We start from the raw sequence: 17,196 nt of genomic DNA on the forward strand, positions 1-17,196 counted from the left end.
TGGAGGTCTGGGTCAAGAACATGAGCATTGTGGCAGAAGCAACAAGATTGGTGATATACCTTTCTCTCAGTCCTTAGGGTTGTTGTCTCATTGTTAAAGGTGGGCTCACCAGTTGCCAGATTTAGAGGCTAAAGCAGATGGATAATGAACCTATCCTGTTCTTCTAGGAAGCCAGAGCAAAGTGCAGAACTCAAATGCACCCCAAACAACTGCTCCATTAATTACCTCTTCTACAGTAAAATATACCATCAGAGCTATCTTAATTCTTACCTTCATTTTCTCAGATTGAGACCATGCTTATGTGAAGAGACTTGTACTTGGCAAAGGTTTAATAAATGGACAGATGAGATTTGACCTTGCTTTGGGTCTCATTATTTTCCTTTGACATAAAATGGAGTTTCTTATATTTTGTGAAGATCATGAAAATTTTAATTATGTTAATTTTTAGTACAAACTTGGAAGGAACAATGAGATGTGAATTTAGGAAAATTATTTTTAAATGTATTATAGCACTTCAATAGGAGGCTAAAGTAGATAATTTTTAGAAAAATGGACTGAAGTGCTTGCCAAGAGAAACAATGACATCAGTTGTTTTGACACACAGTAAATTAACAGCTCTTTTCTGTTTTGATATGCATATTAAATAAAATAAGCAAAATGCGTTGATTCCTACTTTAAGCAGTCCTTTCATCAAGTAGACTCAAACTAATTCATGGATCTGCTACTTTTCTAATGTCATAAAGGATGATGATTGGTATTTGTAACCTCTGCTTGCTTGGTGGAATGGTGAAGTAGAATTTCCGTTGGTAATACAGTATACTGCAGTGAATAAAAGCATGGACTTTGGAGGCAGAAAAACCTGTGTTCAAGTCCTTATGATACCACTTAGCTGCTGTGAGATCTTAGTGTCTTTAATCTCCTCTTCAGTATACTTACTCATCTATAAGGCAGGGATAATAATAATCCCTACCTCATAATGATCTTGGGGTTTTTAAAAAATTATTTATTTTTAAATAAGTAATATATATACATGGTGGAAAACATTCAAAAGGCCCCAAAACTTAGACAGTAAAAAGTAAATCTTCCTCATGCTCCTATCCCCTATTCACCTAGTTTCCCTTCCCAGCAATAAACACAACAGTTATCAGTTTCTTGTGCATCTTTCCAGAGATATCCACACATATATAAGCAAAAACATGTGTACATGTGTATATGCGTGTGTATATATACATACACAATATTTTTCGCGAATTGTGACATATACACATGTTCTGCAATTGACTTTTTTTTTTTACTTAACAACGTGTCTTAGAGATCTTTCCAATATCACTTCATAGAGATCTATGCAGTATTGGTTTTTTTCTTTTTTTTTAACTTGAATACTTTTGAAGCAAGAACCACTCCGTGTTGTCTTCTATTTACTGGTTTCACATATTTTATATTATCTGTCTTCCCTGAAGGCATTTGAGTTTTCAACCCCTGGCTTGTGTGTGCACTACAGTTGTGTAGCCTAGAATGAAGGCCTTTCATAATTATTTTATGTATTATGTAATAACATTTGCATTAATAACTTTCTTTTCAGTTTTGATGAAGCAAGAACACAGAGAAGAGATTGATTTGTCTTCAGTTCCATCATTGCCTCATCCTGTCCAGACCCAGAGGCCTTCTTCAGATACAGGACACCTACATGACAGTGTACTGTCTGCACAGAGAAGCTTGGTTTGTCCCATCCAGCTAACATATGCATCCATGGTAACCTCAACCCATCTGCCACAGTTGCAGTGTAGGGATGAGAGTGCTGGTAAAGAACAGCATATGATACCTTCTTCAGTTGTGCACCAGCCTTTTCAAGTCGCACCAACACCTCCTGTAGGGTCTTCCTATCAGCCTATGCAAACTAATGTCGTATTCAATGGACCAACTTGTCTTCCTGTTAATGCTGCCTCTAGTCAAGAATTTGATCCAGTTTTGTTTCAGCAGGATGCAGCTCTTCCTAATTTAATAAATCTTGGCTGTCAGCCACCATCATCCATACCTTTTCATTCTTCAAATTCAGGCTCAACAGGACATCTCTTAGCCCACACACCTCATTCTGTGCAGACCTTGCCTCATCTGCAGTCAATGGGATACTGTTGTTCAAACACAGGACAAAGATCTCTTTCTTCTCCAGTGGCCGATCAGGTTACAGGTCAGCCTTCCCCTCAGTTACAACCCATTACGTATGGTCCTGCACATTCAGGGACTGCTACAACAGCTTCCCAAGCAACCTCTCATCCCTTGGCCAGTTCACCACTTTCTGGGCCACCATCTCCTCAGCTACAGCCTATGCCTTACCAGTCTCCTAGCTCAGGAACTGCCTCATCACAGTCTCTAGCCACCAGAATGCATTCTGGACAGCACTCAACTCAAGCACAAAGTACAGGCCAGGGAGGTCTTTCTGCACCTTCGTCCTTATTATGTCACAGTTTGTGCGATCCAGCTTCATTTCCACCTGATGAGGCAACTGTGAACATTAAACCTGAACCTGAAGAGCAGGAACCTAACTTTTCTACAATTGGTCTTCAGGACATCACTTTAGATGATGGTAAGTTCATCTTTATGCTTTGAAGCAGTGAAGATCCAGGAACTTCCTTCCCTTAAGAGTCATGAAAAAGTTACCGTGGATTGTTTATTGGCATATGGTTGGGCTTTTTTTTTTTTTTCTTTTTTTGGAAAACGAATTGCGGATGGGGTTTGAATCCAGAGGGACCCTCAAAGTGTTAAGGAACCTCGCTTATAGAACCCAGTTATAACACCGCGGATACCAGAAAAGAAAAGGCAAAATATGGAACGCTTCACGAATTTGCGTGTCATCCTTGCGCAGGGGCCATGCTAATCTTCTCTGTATCGTTCCAATTTTAGTATATGTGCTGCCGAAGCGAGCACTGGTTGGGCTTTTTAATAAGTTGTTTTTACTAGAAATATGTTGATATATGACTCGGAAGATAGACATGAACATATATGCTTTAAAGTCTATTTTACCACTTATATCTGTTGGGAAGGGTGAGACCTTGAGTAATAACCTACCACCTATTTGTGATGGAACTGAAGATGTGAGCTTTTATTGAGCATTTTTCCTTTCAGAACATACAGTGAGGTCACAGTGTCTAGAGAATGGAATTCATAAGTGTTAATTCATTAAACCTTTGCAAGGCACAGAGTTAAATGCTAGGAATACTAGAAAGGTATGAAGATAGAGTTCTTGTCCTTGAGGAGACTCACACAAGTAAAGAACCTGCTTCTCTGTGGCCCTGCCAGCTTGCTGAGTCAGATAGTGGTGATGGTACAAGACCGGACTGGTTTGCTGCTGCTGGTACAGCTGTTGGCACCATGATAAAAAGAAGCTATTTATGTAAATGTAGCAAGTTGGTATGTAGACCTCTGTTTTTATGAAATCATAAATTGGACAGCAAACTCTGGAAATTAATTATTTTAATAATTGAAAATTCCCCCAAGGTAGGATTTTCAGGTAATAATTTTAGAGTTTATTCTTGGCTTTGTCATTTATATGGTAGTGAAATTTTGTCGAAATAGGAATTCAGTGAAAGCTACCTGTGTAAGTGTTGTACAATATGAAAAATTTGAAACATGGACACAGAATTTTAATTCTCTCTCTGATTCTGTATTAATCTGTAGAAAAGTAACTCTAGGTCAGCCATCTCCTTTATACATCTGGAGAGACTATTTACTACTTAGTTGCAAAGCTGGTTTTAAATTCCAAACATAAGGGAAAAGGAAGGTATATAAAATGATAAAATGTGGGAGCCCCCACCCTAGCCCCGACCTGGCACCAGGGCTTTACTGTCAGATGAGTATATGAGGATACAATGATGCAGTAGGTCTTAGTCACTTACAACCAAGATATAAAAGAAGCACATTGGGAGATCAGCAAAGAGATGTGAAAGATTCTATTAGAAGGATTCAGAGAGACTTCCTTGAGGAGATGACTTTTAAGCCAGTCTTGGAGGATGAATATATTTTTCAGTAAATAAGGATCAATCACTTCTTATCCTTTTGGCTAAGAACAAGTGTAGTATCAGTAAATGAGAATCAAAGGGAAAACCAGACAACAGAAGCAGAAACATAGAGCTATGTCTGGGAAAGCATGATTTTCTGTGGCTGGAGGGCAGATGGCATAGTGGAAGACGGCTTTCAAAGCCACAAGGGGATATGCCAGGTCATTTGTGTATAGACAGAAGGTATAGCTGTAAACAAGCAAAACCCACAATTTGCATAGCATTGTTATCTAATTTAACTCTTACTGATTCTCTAGATAGCTATATTTAGAGAATCAGACTTTCTGAAGATCACATAACTGGTAAGTAGCAGAGCTGAGACTGGAGGCAGGTCTTTTCAGTCTAGTCTTTTTCTTGCAGTACTACAGCTGCCCCCCAGCAACAGCAGGCCGTGGTGGTTAGAACACAGCACTAAAGGGGATCCCCCAAGCTTTTTTAATTCCTAGAGAATAGTGGAACATTCTCTAGGAATGCATGTGCAGAATTTCACTGCACGAATATATGTTCACAACAGCATCTGATCTGTCACACTTGTATTGCTTTCAAGGTTTGTGTTTAGAATTTTAATCCCTGAAACAAAGGGTGAGACCTGGAGTGTGATAACCTACCACTTCAGTGATGCCACTGAAAACACAAGATTTATTAAGCAGGTCTCATAGCTGCTGGGTATTCCAGCTCATTTTCTTTCCAAATGAAGACTGTTTTTCTAAAAAGAGACCAGAGCTGGAACCTGCTCTTTCTAATTTACCACAGATTGAGTGATTTTGCGGGGGACAGCAAATTGGAAAGAAAGGCTTTATGGAATTTTTATTTATTTCATCTTTCGAATGTGTCAAGATTCTTTTGAATATGTGAAGATATGTTGCAGAAACAGAGAATCTGGAAAAATGAGGTCTATGAGGGCAAATATAAAAGCAATTTCATTTTTGTTCCATTCACAATTAAGCAAAGTTCCCCACAGAGGACAAGGACTGGCTAATGAATTCCCTTATTGCCACCTATCAGGAGACTTGATAGAAGCTCAGTGGTGGCACTTCCCTGGTGGTCCAGTGGTTAAGACTCTGCGCTTCCAATGCAGAGGGCGTGGATTTAATCCCTGGTCAGGGAACTAGGATCCTGCATGCTGTGCGGTGCAGCCACAAAAAAGCTTAAAAAAAAAAAAGAAGCTCAGTGGTGCTAGCAGTAATTAAAGAGGGGGTGGGAGAACTAAAATACACTCCTGGGCACCTCAGATTATTGGATGTATAATTTTTGCAATTTACATTTTGATGCTGTCAAATATCAAATGAATTTTTGATGTTTGCCAACTGACTCATTGATTATGTTATTTGGATTTGCCCTTTTTTTGGGGATTTGCCTTTGAAGGTAAACTAGAGGCTTAGAAAATCCTACAGTTCTGCAGAGTTTTAATATAAATTCTTTAAAAAAACAATAATAACATATTTCATAGGCCTTGAACTCCCCAGTACTTGGAACTCTGTAGTACTTGAATGGCCCCTTTCTGATAAGCTTTAAAAGTAAGCCATAAAACACGCCAAAAAGGATTAGAAATACTTAAAGTGAACTTTGCAGTTAGCTTGAGCTCAGGTTTAATTTTAACTTTTGTATATTGTGCTAAGCATTAAGTACAAAGTAATTTCTACTCCGCAACTAGAGGACACAAGTAATTTCTTTAAATTTGTGTTATACTAGTTAAATATACTTATCATCTAATCCTAATAACTTTCATTAATCCTATTTGTTTTATATTTATTTACCCCTTTTTTATCAAATTAAAGATTAAGACAAATAAAATATCCTTTTTATTTTTGAAATTTTTAATTAAGATGGAGTCTGTCAAGAATCATTCAGGTATTACTTGACTGTTACTTTTAGAAATACGGACATTAACACCTTAATTTTTTATTATAAATTCAGTGACATTTAATAGAGAAGATATTAGTGCACCTCAGCTCAGAAATTCAAGACTTGTAGAACTAAAAATACTGTAATACAGCTCCCCCATTTTATAGATAAAGAATCTGAGTTTTACAGAGCTTAAGATATTCATCCAGGGTAACACTGATTTAATAGCAGAGTAAAGACTAAAACCCAAGTCTCCTGGTTCCTAATTCAGTACTCTAAGAGCTTTTTCAGTATCTGCAATCATGTTTTTCATCAGTCTGTGGTTTGAGACTGTGGATGTAGAGCAAGCAGAATAGATGAAAGAAAGTGCTGTTTTCTTAGCAGAGCCTTGGTTTGTGAGAGGGGCCAGGGCAATCTTAAAATTCTAGATTCTCAGTATAGATGAAGTTTTAAAGGCTCTCTGCTCCATCCTCGTCTTTCACACTGGAATTCATACTCTGGTATCCCTAGTGATATTATATTCCTGTTGGTCTCTTCATCTCCAGATTCTTTGGAACATCTCAGGGCCTTTTAAGTTCCAGCTGCCCTTGTTTTATGTGGGCTCTGATGCCTCTGGAATAATGCAGAACAAATCTAATCATTGTTCTGTAATAATCCTTCACATCTGTGAAATCTTGATCTCTTTCCCAAGTCTTAAAAACACTCCAGCAATTTCATCCTTCCCGCAGCCTCACTAACATGGTAGTTCCCTTCTGTTTGAACCCTGGTGTTTAGTTCCTTTTCGCAGGGCGTATCCAGAAGGGAACACTCTAGCCAGCTCAAAGTGGATTGGGACCGTCACCTTCCTTGTTCGGAAGACTTTATTTATCAGTTTGGTGTTAGGTCAGGGGATTTTCTTAGCTCCATCTTGCTGTTAATTTAGTGAGTCATAAGTGCTAGTCATTAGTCATAACTAAATCACATCCATTCTGTATCCCCACCCCCCACCTCTCCACTGTGGATTTTTACATATGTTTTTGGAACCCAGGACTAAACTTTGCAGTTTAGTTTGTTCAGAAACTGAATCCTTGTTCAGTTTCATTGAGGTGATTTTGACCCCTCATGTCAATCTTCCAAACTCAGAAGAGTCCCAGAAGCATTTCTCGTTTTCAGAGTAATGCGGCTCCCTCCTCAGGGGGATTATTCCTTGGGGTAGTAGCAGCAGCAGAATACTGACCTTTACCAATTGATGTTCTCTTTCAAGCAGTCCCCTTGGAAGGCTGTAATATATACTTACTCAACCAATTAGAGTATTGTTCAAAATTCTTTTGCTACTTTCATTTTTCTTTGCTACCTAAGTGTACCATTGCCCCTGCTTGGAAAGCATGTGCTACTCTGTAAAATTATCAGTGAGTGTTTACTCAGATGTTAAAGTTTGTGTGCCTGGAGCTGTAATTTTTCCTAAACACTTCTGTGCATTATGGTGTGTATGTCCCAGATTTGGACCAAGTGATATACATTAAAACAGTACAAAAATATAGAAATTGTCACAGCTGTGTTTTGAGCATTTTAATTAAGATTATAGTATTGTTAAACTAGACTGTCTTAGACTTTTAAATACAGGCCCATTTAATTTGTGATTGAGCTGAATCCAGTAAGAACTTTCCATTAGAGTCCCTCAATTCCCCCTTGTCCTCCTTCTTTCACAGACTAACAGAACCGTAGCTACAGCTCTTCAGCAGAGAAGAGGGTACATGTTAAATATAGCCTGACCTGCTGCTGTGGTGAAAACTGACACTGCCACTTGCAGGCTCTGTGCAGTAACATGCTGATCCTGAATGTAGGGCAATTGCTAATTTGACTGTAAACAGGGACTCTAGACCTGACCTCTGCTGCTGCAGTTCTATATAGGTGACAAGCAGATGAACCTCCTTTCCAGTTGCAAGGAAATGATAAATACAAGATTCAGGTGATTAACTTGGATGGGAAAATCAGGAGACTGGTATGGAGGAGCAGAAGGGTAAATATTATTGTCAGTGTGCTAGCCCACCTGTTGGATGCTCCTTTAATGGTGTTTATTGTATTTAAATAAATAAAACAAAAGAAAGCCATGCATAGCCAATGATGAGACTGGGTCCCAAACGAGGTGTTGAATCACTTAGGGGCTCAGTAGTGAAGGGAGGTAGATAATACTGAACTTTCTCTTTCAACTAGGACTCTGGGTAACTCATGAATACTCTTCTGGGAGGCATACATGTACCATCCAGCCTCAAACATATTTATGATGGATAATTCCAGAGGCAAAAAGTCCCACAAATAATACCCATGTAGGCTTTGGATCATGGCTTATGCAGAATGGATCATGATGGGGATTCAGGACCTTAGACACAACCACTCTTGGACATATAATAAGAAAATTTAATTTTTAGACCCAGTGAAGCAAGAGCAAGCATTTGAGAAGACCTTTTATTTCTCATGTCAGGTGTGTCTGTGTTATCTTACATGGCACAAATTAGTTATATTGTATATGAACAAAATTTTTTCCTTGAATCAACTTGACACTAAAATTTATACATAAACTGGGAAAAATCCAAGAGAGGTTACCAGTAAATAGCCAGCATATCACAGCATATCAGAAGTCTTCAAAATAAATTCACTTCAAAAAGTGTATTTAAAAATAATTAATGAATTAATTTTCTGTCTCACATGTATTGCATATATATTTTGCCAGTTCGTTTGTTTACCAGTTTTTAAAATAGTGTTTTGGTCTATAGAAATGTAAAATATTTAGGTGGTCCAACCTAATATATCTTTTCTTTTTGATTTCTGTTTTTTTGTTTGTTTTTATTTTTGGCTGCATTGGGTCTTCATTGCTGCGCGAGGGCTTTTCTCTAGTTGCAGTGAGTGGGAGCTACTCTTCGTTGTGGTGCGCGGGCTTCTCATTGTGGTGGCTTCTCTTGTTGTGGAGCACGGGCTGTAGGCACATGGGCTTCAGTAGTTGTGGCACATGGGCTCAGTAGTTGTGGCTCATGGGCTCTAGAGCGCAGGCGCAGTAGTTGTGGCGCACGGCCTCAGTTGCTCCACAGCATTTCTTTTTGATCTGTGCTTTGGGAATCTTGTTTAGAAAGGCTTATCTCACCCCAGTGTTATACAAAGTTCCCACTTATATTTTCCTCTAGGACTTGAATGATCTTACTGTTAATATTTAAATTTTTTATTTAACCTAGACTTTATTGGAGTATAAGACACTGAGTTGTAAGGTATTGAGGGTGGGATCTAAATTTAGTTTTTAAATACTTCACTGGTTGCCCCAACACTATTTATAGTATGTATTTCATTGATTCTATTGGGCACTTTTTATTTCAGACATGTTAACATCTTTGAAACCTGGATGTATGTGATAAATGTTTTACAATCTAAAAATAATAATAATGAATTATGGTTACTGTTTCTTGATAATAAAACTTTTTTTTTGAACACTGTGGTAGGCACTTTGCTAGTAGCTCATTAGTTCTTCCCAACAATCTGTAAAAAGTGAATTATTAACCTTATTTTCAGAGATGTGGCTGAGAGAGTTTAAGCACAGTGTTATATGACCACAGACACTGGGACTGGCATTTGAATCCAGGTCTGTCTGAAATTTAGATTGTCTTGCACGTGTTTAGTGGCTTCTGAAATAACTATCGTTGATTACTTTATATAATCTCACTTCTATAAACACAATAAACATAGTAACTTTCTGATGTCTGTCAAGTGTAAGATACAAAGCCAGTGTCTAAAGATGTATTCTGTTTTAAAATTCTTATCCTGTTTCTGAGTTCCTTTGGAAATGACCCATTCACAGGGACAAAAATATTTTATTTACTTATTTTTTATTTATTTATTTTTTTGGCTGTGTTGGGTCTTTGTTGCTGCGTGAGGGCTTCCTCTAGTTGGGGCGAGAAGGGGATACTCTTCGTTGTGGTGCGCGGGCTTCTCATTGCAGTGGCTTCTCTTGTTGTAGAGCACGAGCTCTAGGCTCGTGAGCTTCAGTAGTTGTGGCACACAGGCTCAGTAGTTGTGGCACACGGGCTTAGCTGCTCTGCGGTGTGTGGGATCTTCCTGGAGCAGAGATCGAACCTGTGTCCCCTGCATTGGCAGGCAGATTCTTAACTGCTGTGCCACCAGGGAAGTCTGTACAATTTTAAATACAGTAAATAAACCTCATTGATGAGGTAACATTTGATCAAAAACTTGAAGATGAGACGAAAAAACCTTGAAGATGAGGAAATTACCAATGTAGATACCTGGGGGAAGAGTATTCTAGGCCAAAGGGACAAGCAGAGGAAAGACCCTAAGGTAAGAGCATGTCTGGCTTATTGAGGAATGGCAACGAGGCCAGTGTGGCTGGAATATGAGGTATCTAGAGGGAAAGTAGTAGGAGATGTGGTCAAGGAGGTAATGGGGAGCCAAACGTGTAGGGCAACAGTTCTCAAACTTTTTGGTCTCAGGACTCCTTTTTTTTTTTTTTTTAATTGAAGTATAGTTGATTTACAGTGTTGTGCAAATCTCTGCTGTACAGCAAAGTGACTCAGTTATACACACATAAACATTCTTTTTTATATGCTTTTCCATTATGGTTTATCACAGGATATTGAATATAGTTCCTTGTGCTATACATTAGGACCTTGTTGTTTATCCATTCTAAACATAATAGTTTGCATCTACCAAACCCAAACTCCCAGTCCATCCCTCTCCTTCCCCCCGCCCCCCTTGGCAAACACAAGTCTGTTTTCTATGTCTATGAGTCAGTTTCTGTTTTGTGGATAAGTTCATTTGTGCCATATTTTATATTCCACATGTAAGTGATATCATGTGATATTTCTCTTTCTCTGACTTACTTCACTTAGTATGATACTCTCTAGTTGCACCCATGTTGCTGCAAATGGCATTATTTCATTCTTTTTTATGTCTGAGTTGTATTCCATTGTATATATGTACCACATCTTCTTTATCCATTCATCTGTCAGTGGACATTTAGGTTATTTCCATGTTTTGGCTATTGTGAACAGTGCTGCTATGAACATAGGGGTGCACGTATCTTTTTGAATTATAGTTTTGTCTGGGTATATTCCCAGGAGTGGGATTGCTGGATCATATGGTAATTCTATTTTTAGTTTTCTGAGGAATCTTCATACTGTTTTCCATAGTGGCTGTACCAACTTACATTCCCACCAACAGTGTAGTTCCCTTTTCTCCATACCCTCTCCAGCATTTATTTGTAGACTTTTTAATGAGGGCCATTCTGACCAGTGTGAGGTGGTACCTCATTGTAGTTTTGATTTGCATCTCTCCAATAATTAGTGATGTTGAGCATCTGTTAGCATGCCCATGTGTTTTCTGCCCTTTTTTTTTTTGTGGTACGCGGGCCTCTCACTGTTGTGGCCTCTCCCGCTGCGGAGCACAGGCTCCGGACGCGCAGGCTCAGCAGCCATGGCTCACGGGCCCAGCCGCTCCGCGGCATGTGGGATCTTCCTGGACCGGGGCACGGCACGAACCCATGTCCCCTGCATCGGCAGGTGGACTCTCAACCACTGCGCCACCAGGGAGGCCCCTGCCCATTTTTTGATTGGGTTGTTTGGTTTTTTGTTGTTGAGTTGTATGAGCTGTTTATATGTTTTGGAAATTAAGCCCTTGTCTGTCATATCATTTGCAAATGTTTTCTCCCATTCCGTAGGTTGTCTTTTCGTTGTTTTTTTTTTTTAATGGTTTCCTCAGCTGTGCAAAAGCTTGTAAGTTTGATTAAGTCCCATTTGTTTATTTTTGTTTTTATTTCTATTGCCTTGTGAGACTGACCTAAGAAAACATTGGTATTATGTCAGAGAATGTTTTTCCTATGCTCTCTTCTAGGAGTTTTATGGTGTCATGTCTCATGTTTAAGTCTTTAAGCCATTTTGAGTTTATTTTTGTACATGGTGTGAGGGTGTGTAAATCAACTTCATTGATTTACATGCAGTTGTCCAACTTTCCCAGCACCACTTGCTGAAGAGACTTTCTCAGGACTCCTTTATAATCTTAAAAATTTTTGAGGATCCCCAAGAACTTTTATTTAGGTGGTTTGTATGTATCAGTTTTTATTTGTATTAGAAGTTAAAACTGAGAACTTTTGAAAACAAGAATACACAGACATGGGCTTCCCTGGTGGTGCAGTGGTTGAGAGTACGCCTGCCGATGCAGGGGACGCGGGTTCGTGCCCCGGTCTGGGAAGATCCCACATGCTGCGGAGCGGCTGGGCCCGTGAGCCATGGTCGCTGAGCCTGCGCGTCCGGAGCCTGTGCTCCGCAATGGGAGGGGCCACAACAGTGAGAGGCCCGCGTACCAAAAAAAAAAGAATACACAGACACTTTCCATCACCCATCACAGCAATGAAGTCGTCACATACAATTTGTTTCCGAGTGGAAAACTCCACTGTAAACTCAGGAGAGAATGATAATGAAAAAGGCAAAAAAATTTGGTATTATTATAAGAAGAATTTTGACCTCGAAGACTCCCTTAAAAGTCCTCAGGGAACCCCACATGTCCTTGATCACACTTTTAAGAACTCTTACATAGGGTCTTGTAGGCCTTTGTTGTAGAGTTTTGAACAGAAGAGTCATCATGATCTGATACAGGTTTTTTTTTTTTTTTAATTTATTTATTTTTGGCTTTATTGGGTCTTCATTGCGGGCGCGGGCCTTCTCTAGTTGTGGCGAGGAGTGGCTACTCTTCATTGCGGTGCATGGGCTTCTCATTGTGGTGGCGTCTCTTGTAGAGCACAGGCTCTAGGCACATGGGCTTCAGTAGTTGTGGCACACGGGCTTAGTTGCTCCATGGCATGTGGGATCTCCCCGGACCAGGGCTCGAACCCATGTCCCCTGCACTGTCAGGTGGATTCTTTTTTTTTTAAGAATTACTGTTGTTTTTTTGGGCTACATTAGGTTTTCGTTGCTGCATGCAGGCTTTCTTTAGTTGCATCGAGTAGGGGCTACTCTTCGTTGCGGTGCGCGGGCTTCTCATTGTGGTGGCTTCTCTTGTTGTGGAGCATGGGCTCTAGGTGCATGGGCTTCAGTAGTTGTGGCATGTGGGCTCAGTAGTTGTGCAACGAGGGCTCTAGAGTGCAGGCTCAGTAGTTGTGGCGCATGGGCTCAATTGCTCCGCAGCATGTAGGATCTTCCCAGATCAGGGTTTGAACCCATGTTCCCTGCATTGGCAGGCGGATTCTTAACCACTGCGAGGCAGGCTGATTCTTAACCACTGCGCTATCAGGGAAGCCCCTGATACAGGTTTTAACAGGGTCACTCTGGCTGCTGGGTAGAGAGGCAAGGGCAGAAACAGGGAGACCAGTTAAGTTGCTATTATAGTAATCCAGGCCAGAAATGATGGTTTGGACTAAGAGATGGACTGATTTTTGATGTATTTTAAAGGTAGAGCCAGTAGCATTTCCTGACAGATTCCATGTGAGATGTGAGAGAAAGAAGTTAAAGATGACACCAATGGGGTTTTGCCTGAGCAACTGAAAAGATGGCGTTGCTGTCAGGTAAGATGGGGAAGGCTCTGGATGGAGCAGGTTTTGGAGAAAGATCTGGTGTTCAATTTTGGATGTGTTTTGTTTATGGTATCTGTTGAACATTCAAGTAGAGATATAAAGTAGTCAGTTGGCTGAAGTCTAGAGTTTGGAAGTGAGTTATAGACTGAAGATATAAATTTGAGGGTTGTTGGCATGCAGGAGGTAGTTAAAGCCACCAGACTAGATGAGGTCATTAAGTGATAATTTAATTGTCCTGCCTTTATCAATTTAGGTAATAATAATTGTATTTCTATAAAATGTTGCAGAGTGCCTACACTTATATTTCAGGAGACTTTGAATAAATAAGTAAACAAATTCACAAGCAAATAAACAGATTTACAAGGGTTAAACAACTTCCCTTAGGTCACCAATCTAGTAAGTGACGACACTACGATTCCAAAGCTTTTCTTTTCTAATACCCACCAGATCATTGTCTGTTTGTATAAACCAGAAAAGCCTATATATCGATAAGGTGGCTAAAGTAAGCAGCTTGGTCAAGAGGCAGCTTGGACGAGTGGGGAAATTTTGCTCATCTTCCCACAGACATATTTCATAATTTATAAATATTTAATTTTTCAAAACTTTTTAATAAAAGGAACAGATTCTGGGACTTCCCTAGTGGTCCAGTGGGTAAAACTCCATGCTCCCAATGCAGGGGGCTCGGGTTCAATCCCTGATCGGGGAACTAGATCCTGCATGCATGCTGCAACTAAGTGTCTGCATGACACAACTAAGGCCCAGCGCAGCCTAAATAAATAAATAATAAATAAAAAATTTTTAAAAAGGAACAGATTCCATATCCCAGATTTATAAATTTTAAGAGGGATTTACAGAAGTCCTCCAGGTGTTGCTTTTTTTTTTTTTTTTTTTTTGCGGTACGCGGGCCTCTCACTGCTGTGGCCTCTCCCGTTGCGGAGCACAGGCTCCGGACGCGCAGGCTCAGCGGCCATGGCTCATGGGCCCAGCCGCTCCGCAGCATGTGGGATCTTCCCGGACCGGGGCACGAAACCGTGTCCCCTGCATCGGCAGGCAGACTCCCAACCACTGCGCCACCAGGGAAGCCCCAGGTGTTGCTTTGAGTCAATGGTTCGATCTGTGAAAACCTCATTCAGTCATTTCATACAATGTTCTCCTATGAGAAAACGCACAGTTTTTTTCCTTAATACTTATTTTATTTATTTATTTATGCCGTGCCGGGTGTTAGTTGCGGCACACGAGATCTTTTAGTTGTGGCATGTGGATGCTTAGTTGCAACATGTGGGCTTCTTTAGTTGTGGCATATGGACTCTTAGTTGCAGCATGCGGGCTCTTCGTTGCGGCAGGCATGCAGGATCTAGTTCCCCAACCAGGGATTGATCCTAGGCACACTGCATTGGGAGTGTGGAGCCTTACCCACTGGACCACCAGGGAAGTCCCACACAGTTTGTTTTTGAAATTTTTAAAATTCGGTAGAATATACATAACATAAAATTTACCATTTTAACCATTTTAAGTGTATGGTTCAGTGACATTAAGTACACTCACAGTAGTGTGTAGCCATCACCACTGTGTATTTCAACCACTTTTTCATCACCCTAAACAGTAACTCTATACACATTAAGCAATAACTCCCCATTCTCTCCCTACAACCCAGCCCGTGGTAACCTTTATTCTGCTTTCCATTTCCATAACTTTCCCTACTCAAGATACCTCATATAAGTGGAATACAACATTTGCCCTTTTGTGTCTGGCTTATTTCACTTAGCATGATGTTTCCAAGGTTCAGCCATGTTGTAAGCATAGATCAGAATTTCATTCCTTTTTATGGCTGAATAATATTCCATTGTATGTATATGCCATATTTTGTTTGTCCATTCATCTGTTGAAAGACATTTGGTTTGTTTTCACCGTTTGGCTGTTTTGAATAGTGATGCTTTGAATATTGGAGTATAGGTATCTGAGTCTCTATTTTCAGTTCTGTTGGGTATTCTAGGAGTGGAATTGCTGGACCAAATGGAATTCTTTTTTCAGCTTTTTGAGGAACTGCCAAACTAATATTTTTCCCACAGTGGCTGCACCATTTTACATTTACAGTGCATGAGGGTTCCTGTGTCTCCACATCCTTGCCAACACTTATGTTTATTTAAAAAAAAAAAAGCCATCCTAAATAGGTGTAAAGTGGTGTCATTGTGGTTTTATTTTGCATTTCCCTAATGACTAATGATTTTGGGTATCTTTTCATGAGCTTATTGGTCATTTGTTTATTTTTTCTGGAGAAATGTCTAGTCAAATATTTTGCCCATTATTTTGGTTGAGTTTGGTTTTCTGGTTGAGATGTAGGAGTTCTTTGTATTTTTTGAATATTAAATCCTTATCAAATAAGTTATTTGCATATATTTTCTCCCATTCTATGGATTGTCTTTTCACTCTCTTGATAGGATCCTTTGATGTTTTTAATTTTGATGAAGTCCAGTTTATCAATTTTTTCTTTTGTTGCCTGTGCTTTTAGTGTCATACTTAAGAAATTGTTGCCCAATTTAAGGTCATGAAGACTTGCCCTATGTTTTCTTCTTCTAAGAGTTTTATAATTTTAGCTCTTATGTTTAGGTCTTTGATCCATTTTGAGTTAACTTTGTATATGGTATGGAGGATGAGTCCAGCTTCCATTCTTTTTTTGCATGTCCAATAGAACCCTTGCTTGAAAGTGAAAATGAATTGACTGTATATTGTCATGGTTTGTTTCTGGGTTATTTTTCTTTTAAATTTTTTTTTTTTTTTTTTTTTTGCGGTACGCGGGCCTCTCACTGTCGCGGCCTCTCCCGTTGCAGAGCGCAGGCTCCGGATGCGCAGGCCCAGCGGCCATGGCCCACGGGCCCAGCCACTCCGTGGCATGTGGGATCCTCCCGGACTGGGGCACGAACCCGTGTCCCCTGCATCAGCAGGAGGACTCTCAACCACTGCGCCACCAGGGAAGCCCTCTTTTAAATTTTTATTGGAGTATAGTTGATTCACGGTGTTGTGTTAGTTTCTGCTGTACAGAAGAGTGAATCAGTTATACATATATCCACTCTTTTTAGATTCTTTAAAAATACGGAATGCTTCATGAATTTGTGTGTCATACTTGCACAGGGGCCATGCTAATCTTCTCTGTACCATTCCAGTTTTAGTATATGTGCTGCTGAAGTGAGCATTTTCTGGGCTATTTTATTCCTTTGGTCTGTATGTCTGTCCTTATGCCTGTATCACACTGTTTTGATTACTGTAGCTTTGTAGTAAGTTGTGAAATCAGGAAGTGTGTCTTCCATCTTTGTTCTTTTTCAAGACTGTTTTGGCTTTTCAGGGTCCTTGGAGATTGCATATGAATTTCAGGATGGGTTTTTCTGTTTCTGCAAAAACGCTATTGGGATTTTGATAGGGATTGCATTGAATCTCTACATTGCTTTGGGTAGTATTATCATCTTAACAATATGAAGTCTTGAACATGGGATGTTTTCCCATTTATTTAGATCTTCTGTTTCCTTCAGCAGCGTGTAGCTTTCAGTATACGAATCTTACACCTCCTTGGTTAATTTTTAAGTATTTTGTTCTTTTTAATAGTATTGTAAATGGACTTGATTTATAAATTTCCTTTTTAGATTGTTCGTTAAAAGTGTATAGAATACAACTAAATTTTGTGTGTTGATTTTATATCCTGTAATTTATTAGTGCTAACATTTTTTTGTATATTGATTCTTCAGAGCTTTCTATGTATTG

General features: G+C 39.6%; 1 protein-coding gene and 2 non-coding genes across 5 annotated transcripts in view; 1 reads left to right on the forward strand and 2 right to left on the reverse strand.

Moving 5' to 3' along the window:
* Positions 1-17,196, forward strand: part of NFATC3 (nuclear factor of activated T cells 3) — a 133,847-nt gene that overhangs the window by 101,401 nt on the left and 15,250 nt on the right. For all 3 annotated transcript variants that reach the window (XM_067718541.1, XM_067718542.1, XM_067718539.1), the window contains one exon: positions 1,583-2,584. In XM_067718541.1, coding sequence (XP_067574642.1) covers positions 1,583-2,584 — 1,002 coding nt within the window. The remainder of the gene's footprint in view (positions 1-1,582; positions 2,585-17,196) is intronic.
* LOC137215787 (U6 spliceosomal RNA) lies at positions 2,819-2,925 on the reverse strand. The gene has a single exon (XR_010939422.1). It is a non-coding gene; the product is annotated as a U6 spliceosomal RNA (small nuclear RNA).
* LOC137215812 (U6 spliceosomal RNA) lies at positions 16,528-16,634 on the reverse strand. The gene has a single exon (XR_010939446.1). It is a non-coding gene; the product is annotated as a U6 spliceosomal RNA (small nuclear RNA).

This window comes from Pseudorca crassidens, chromosome 20 (assembly GCF_039906515.1).
Source record: "Pseudorca crassidens isolate mPseCra1 chromosome 20, mPseCra1.hap1, whole genome shotgun sequence".
Lineage (NCBI taxonomy): Eukaryota > Metazoa > Chordata > Mammalia > Artiodactyla > Delphinidae > Pseudorca > Pseudorca crassidens.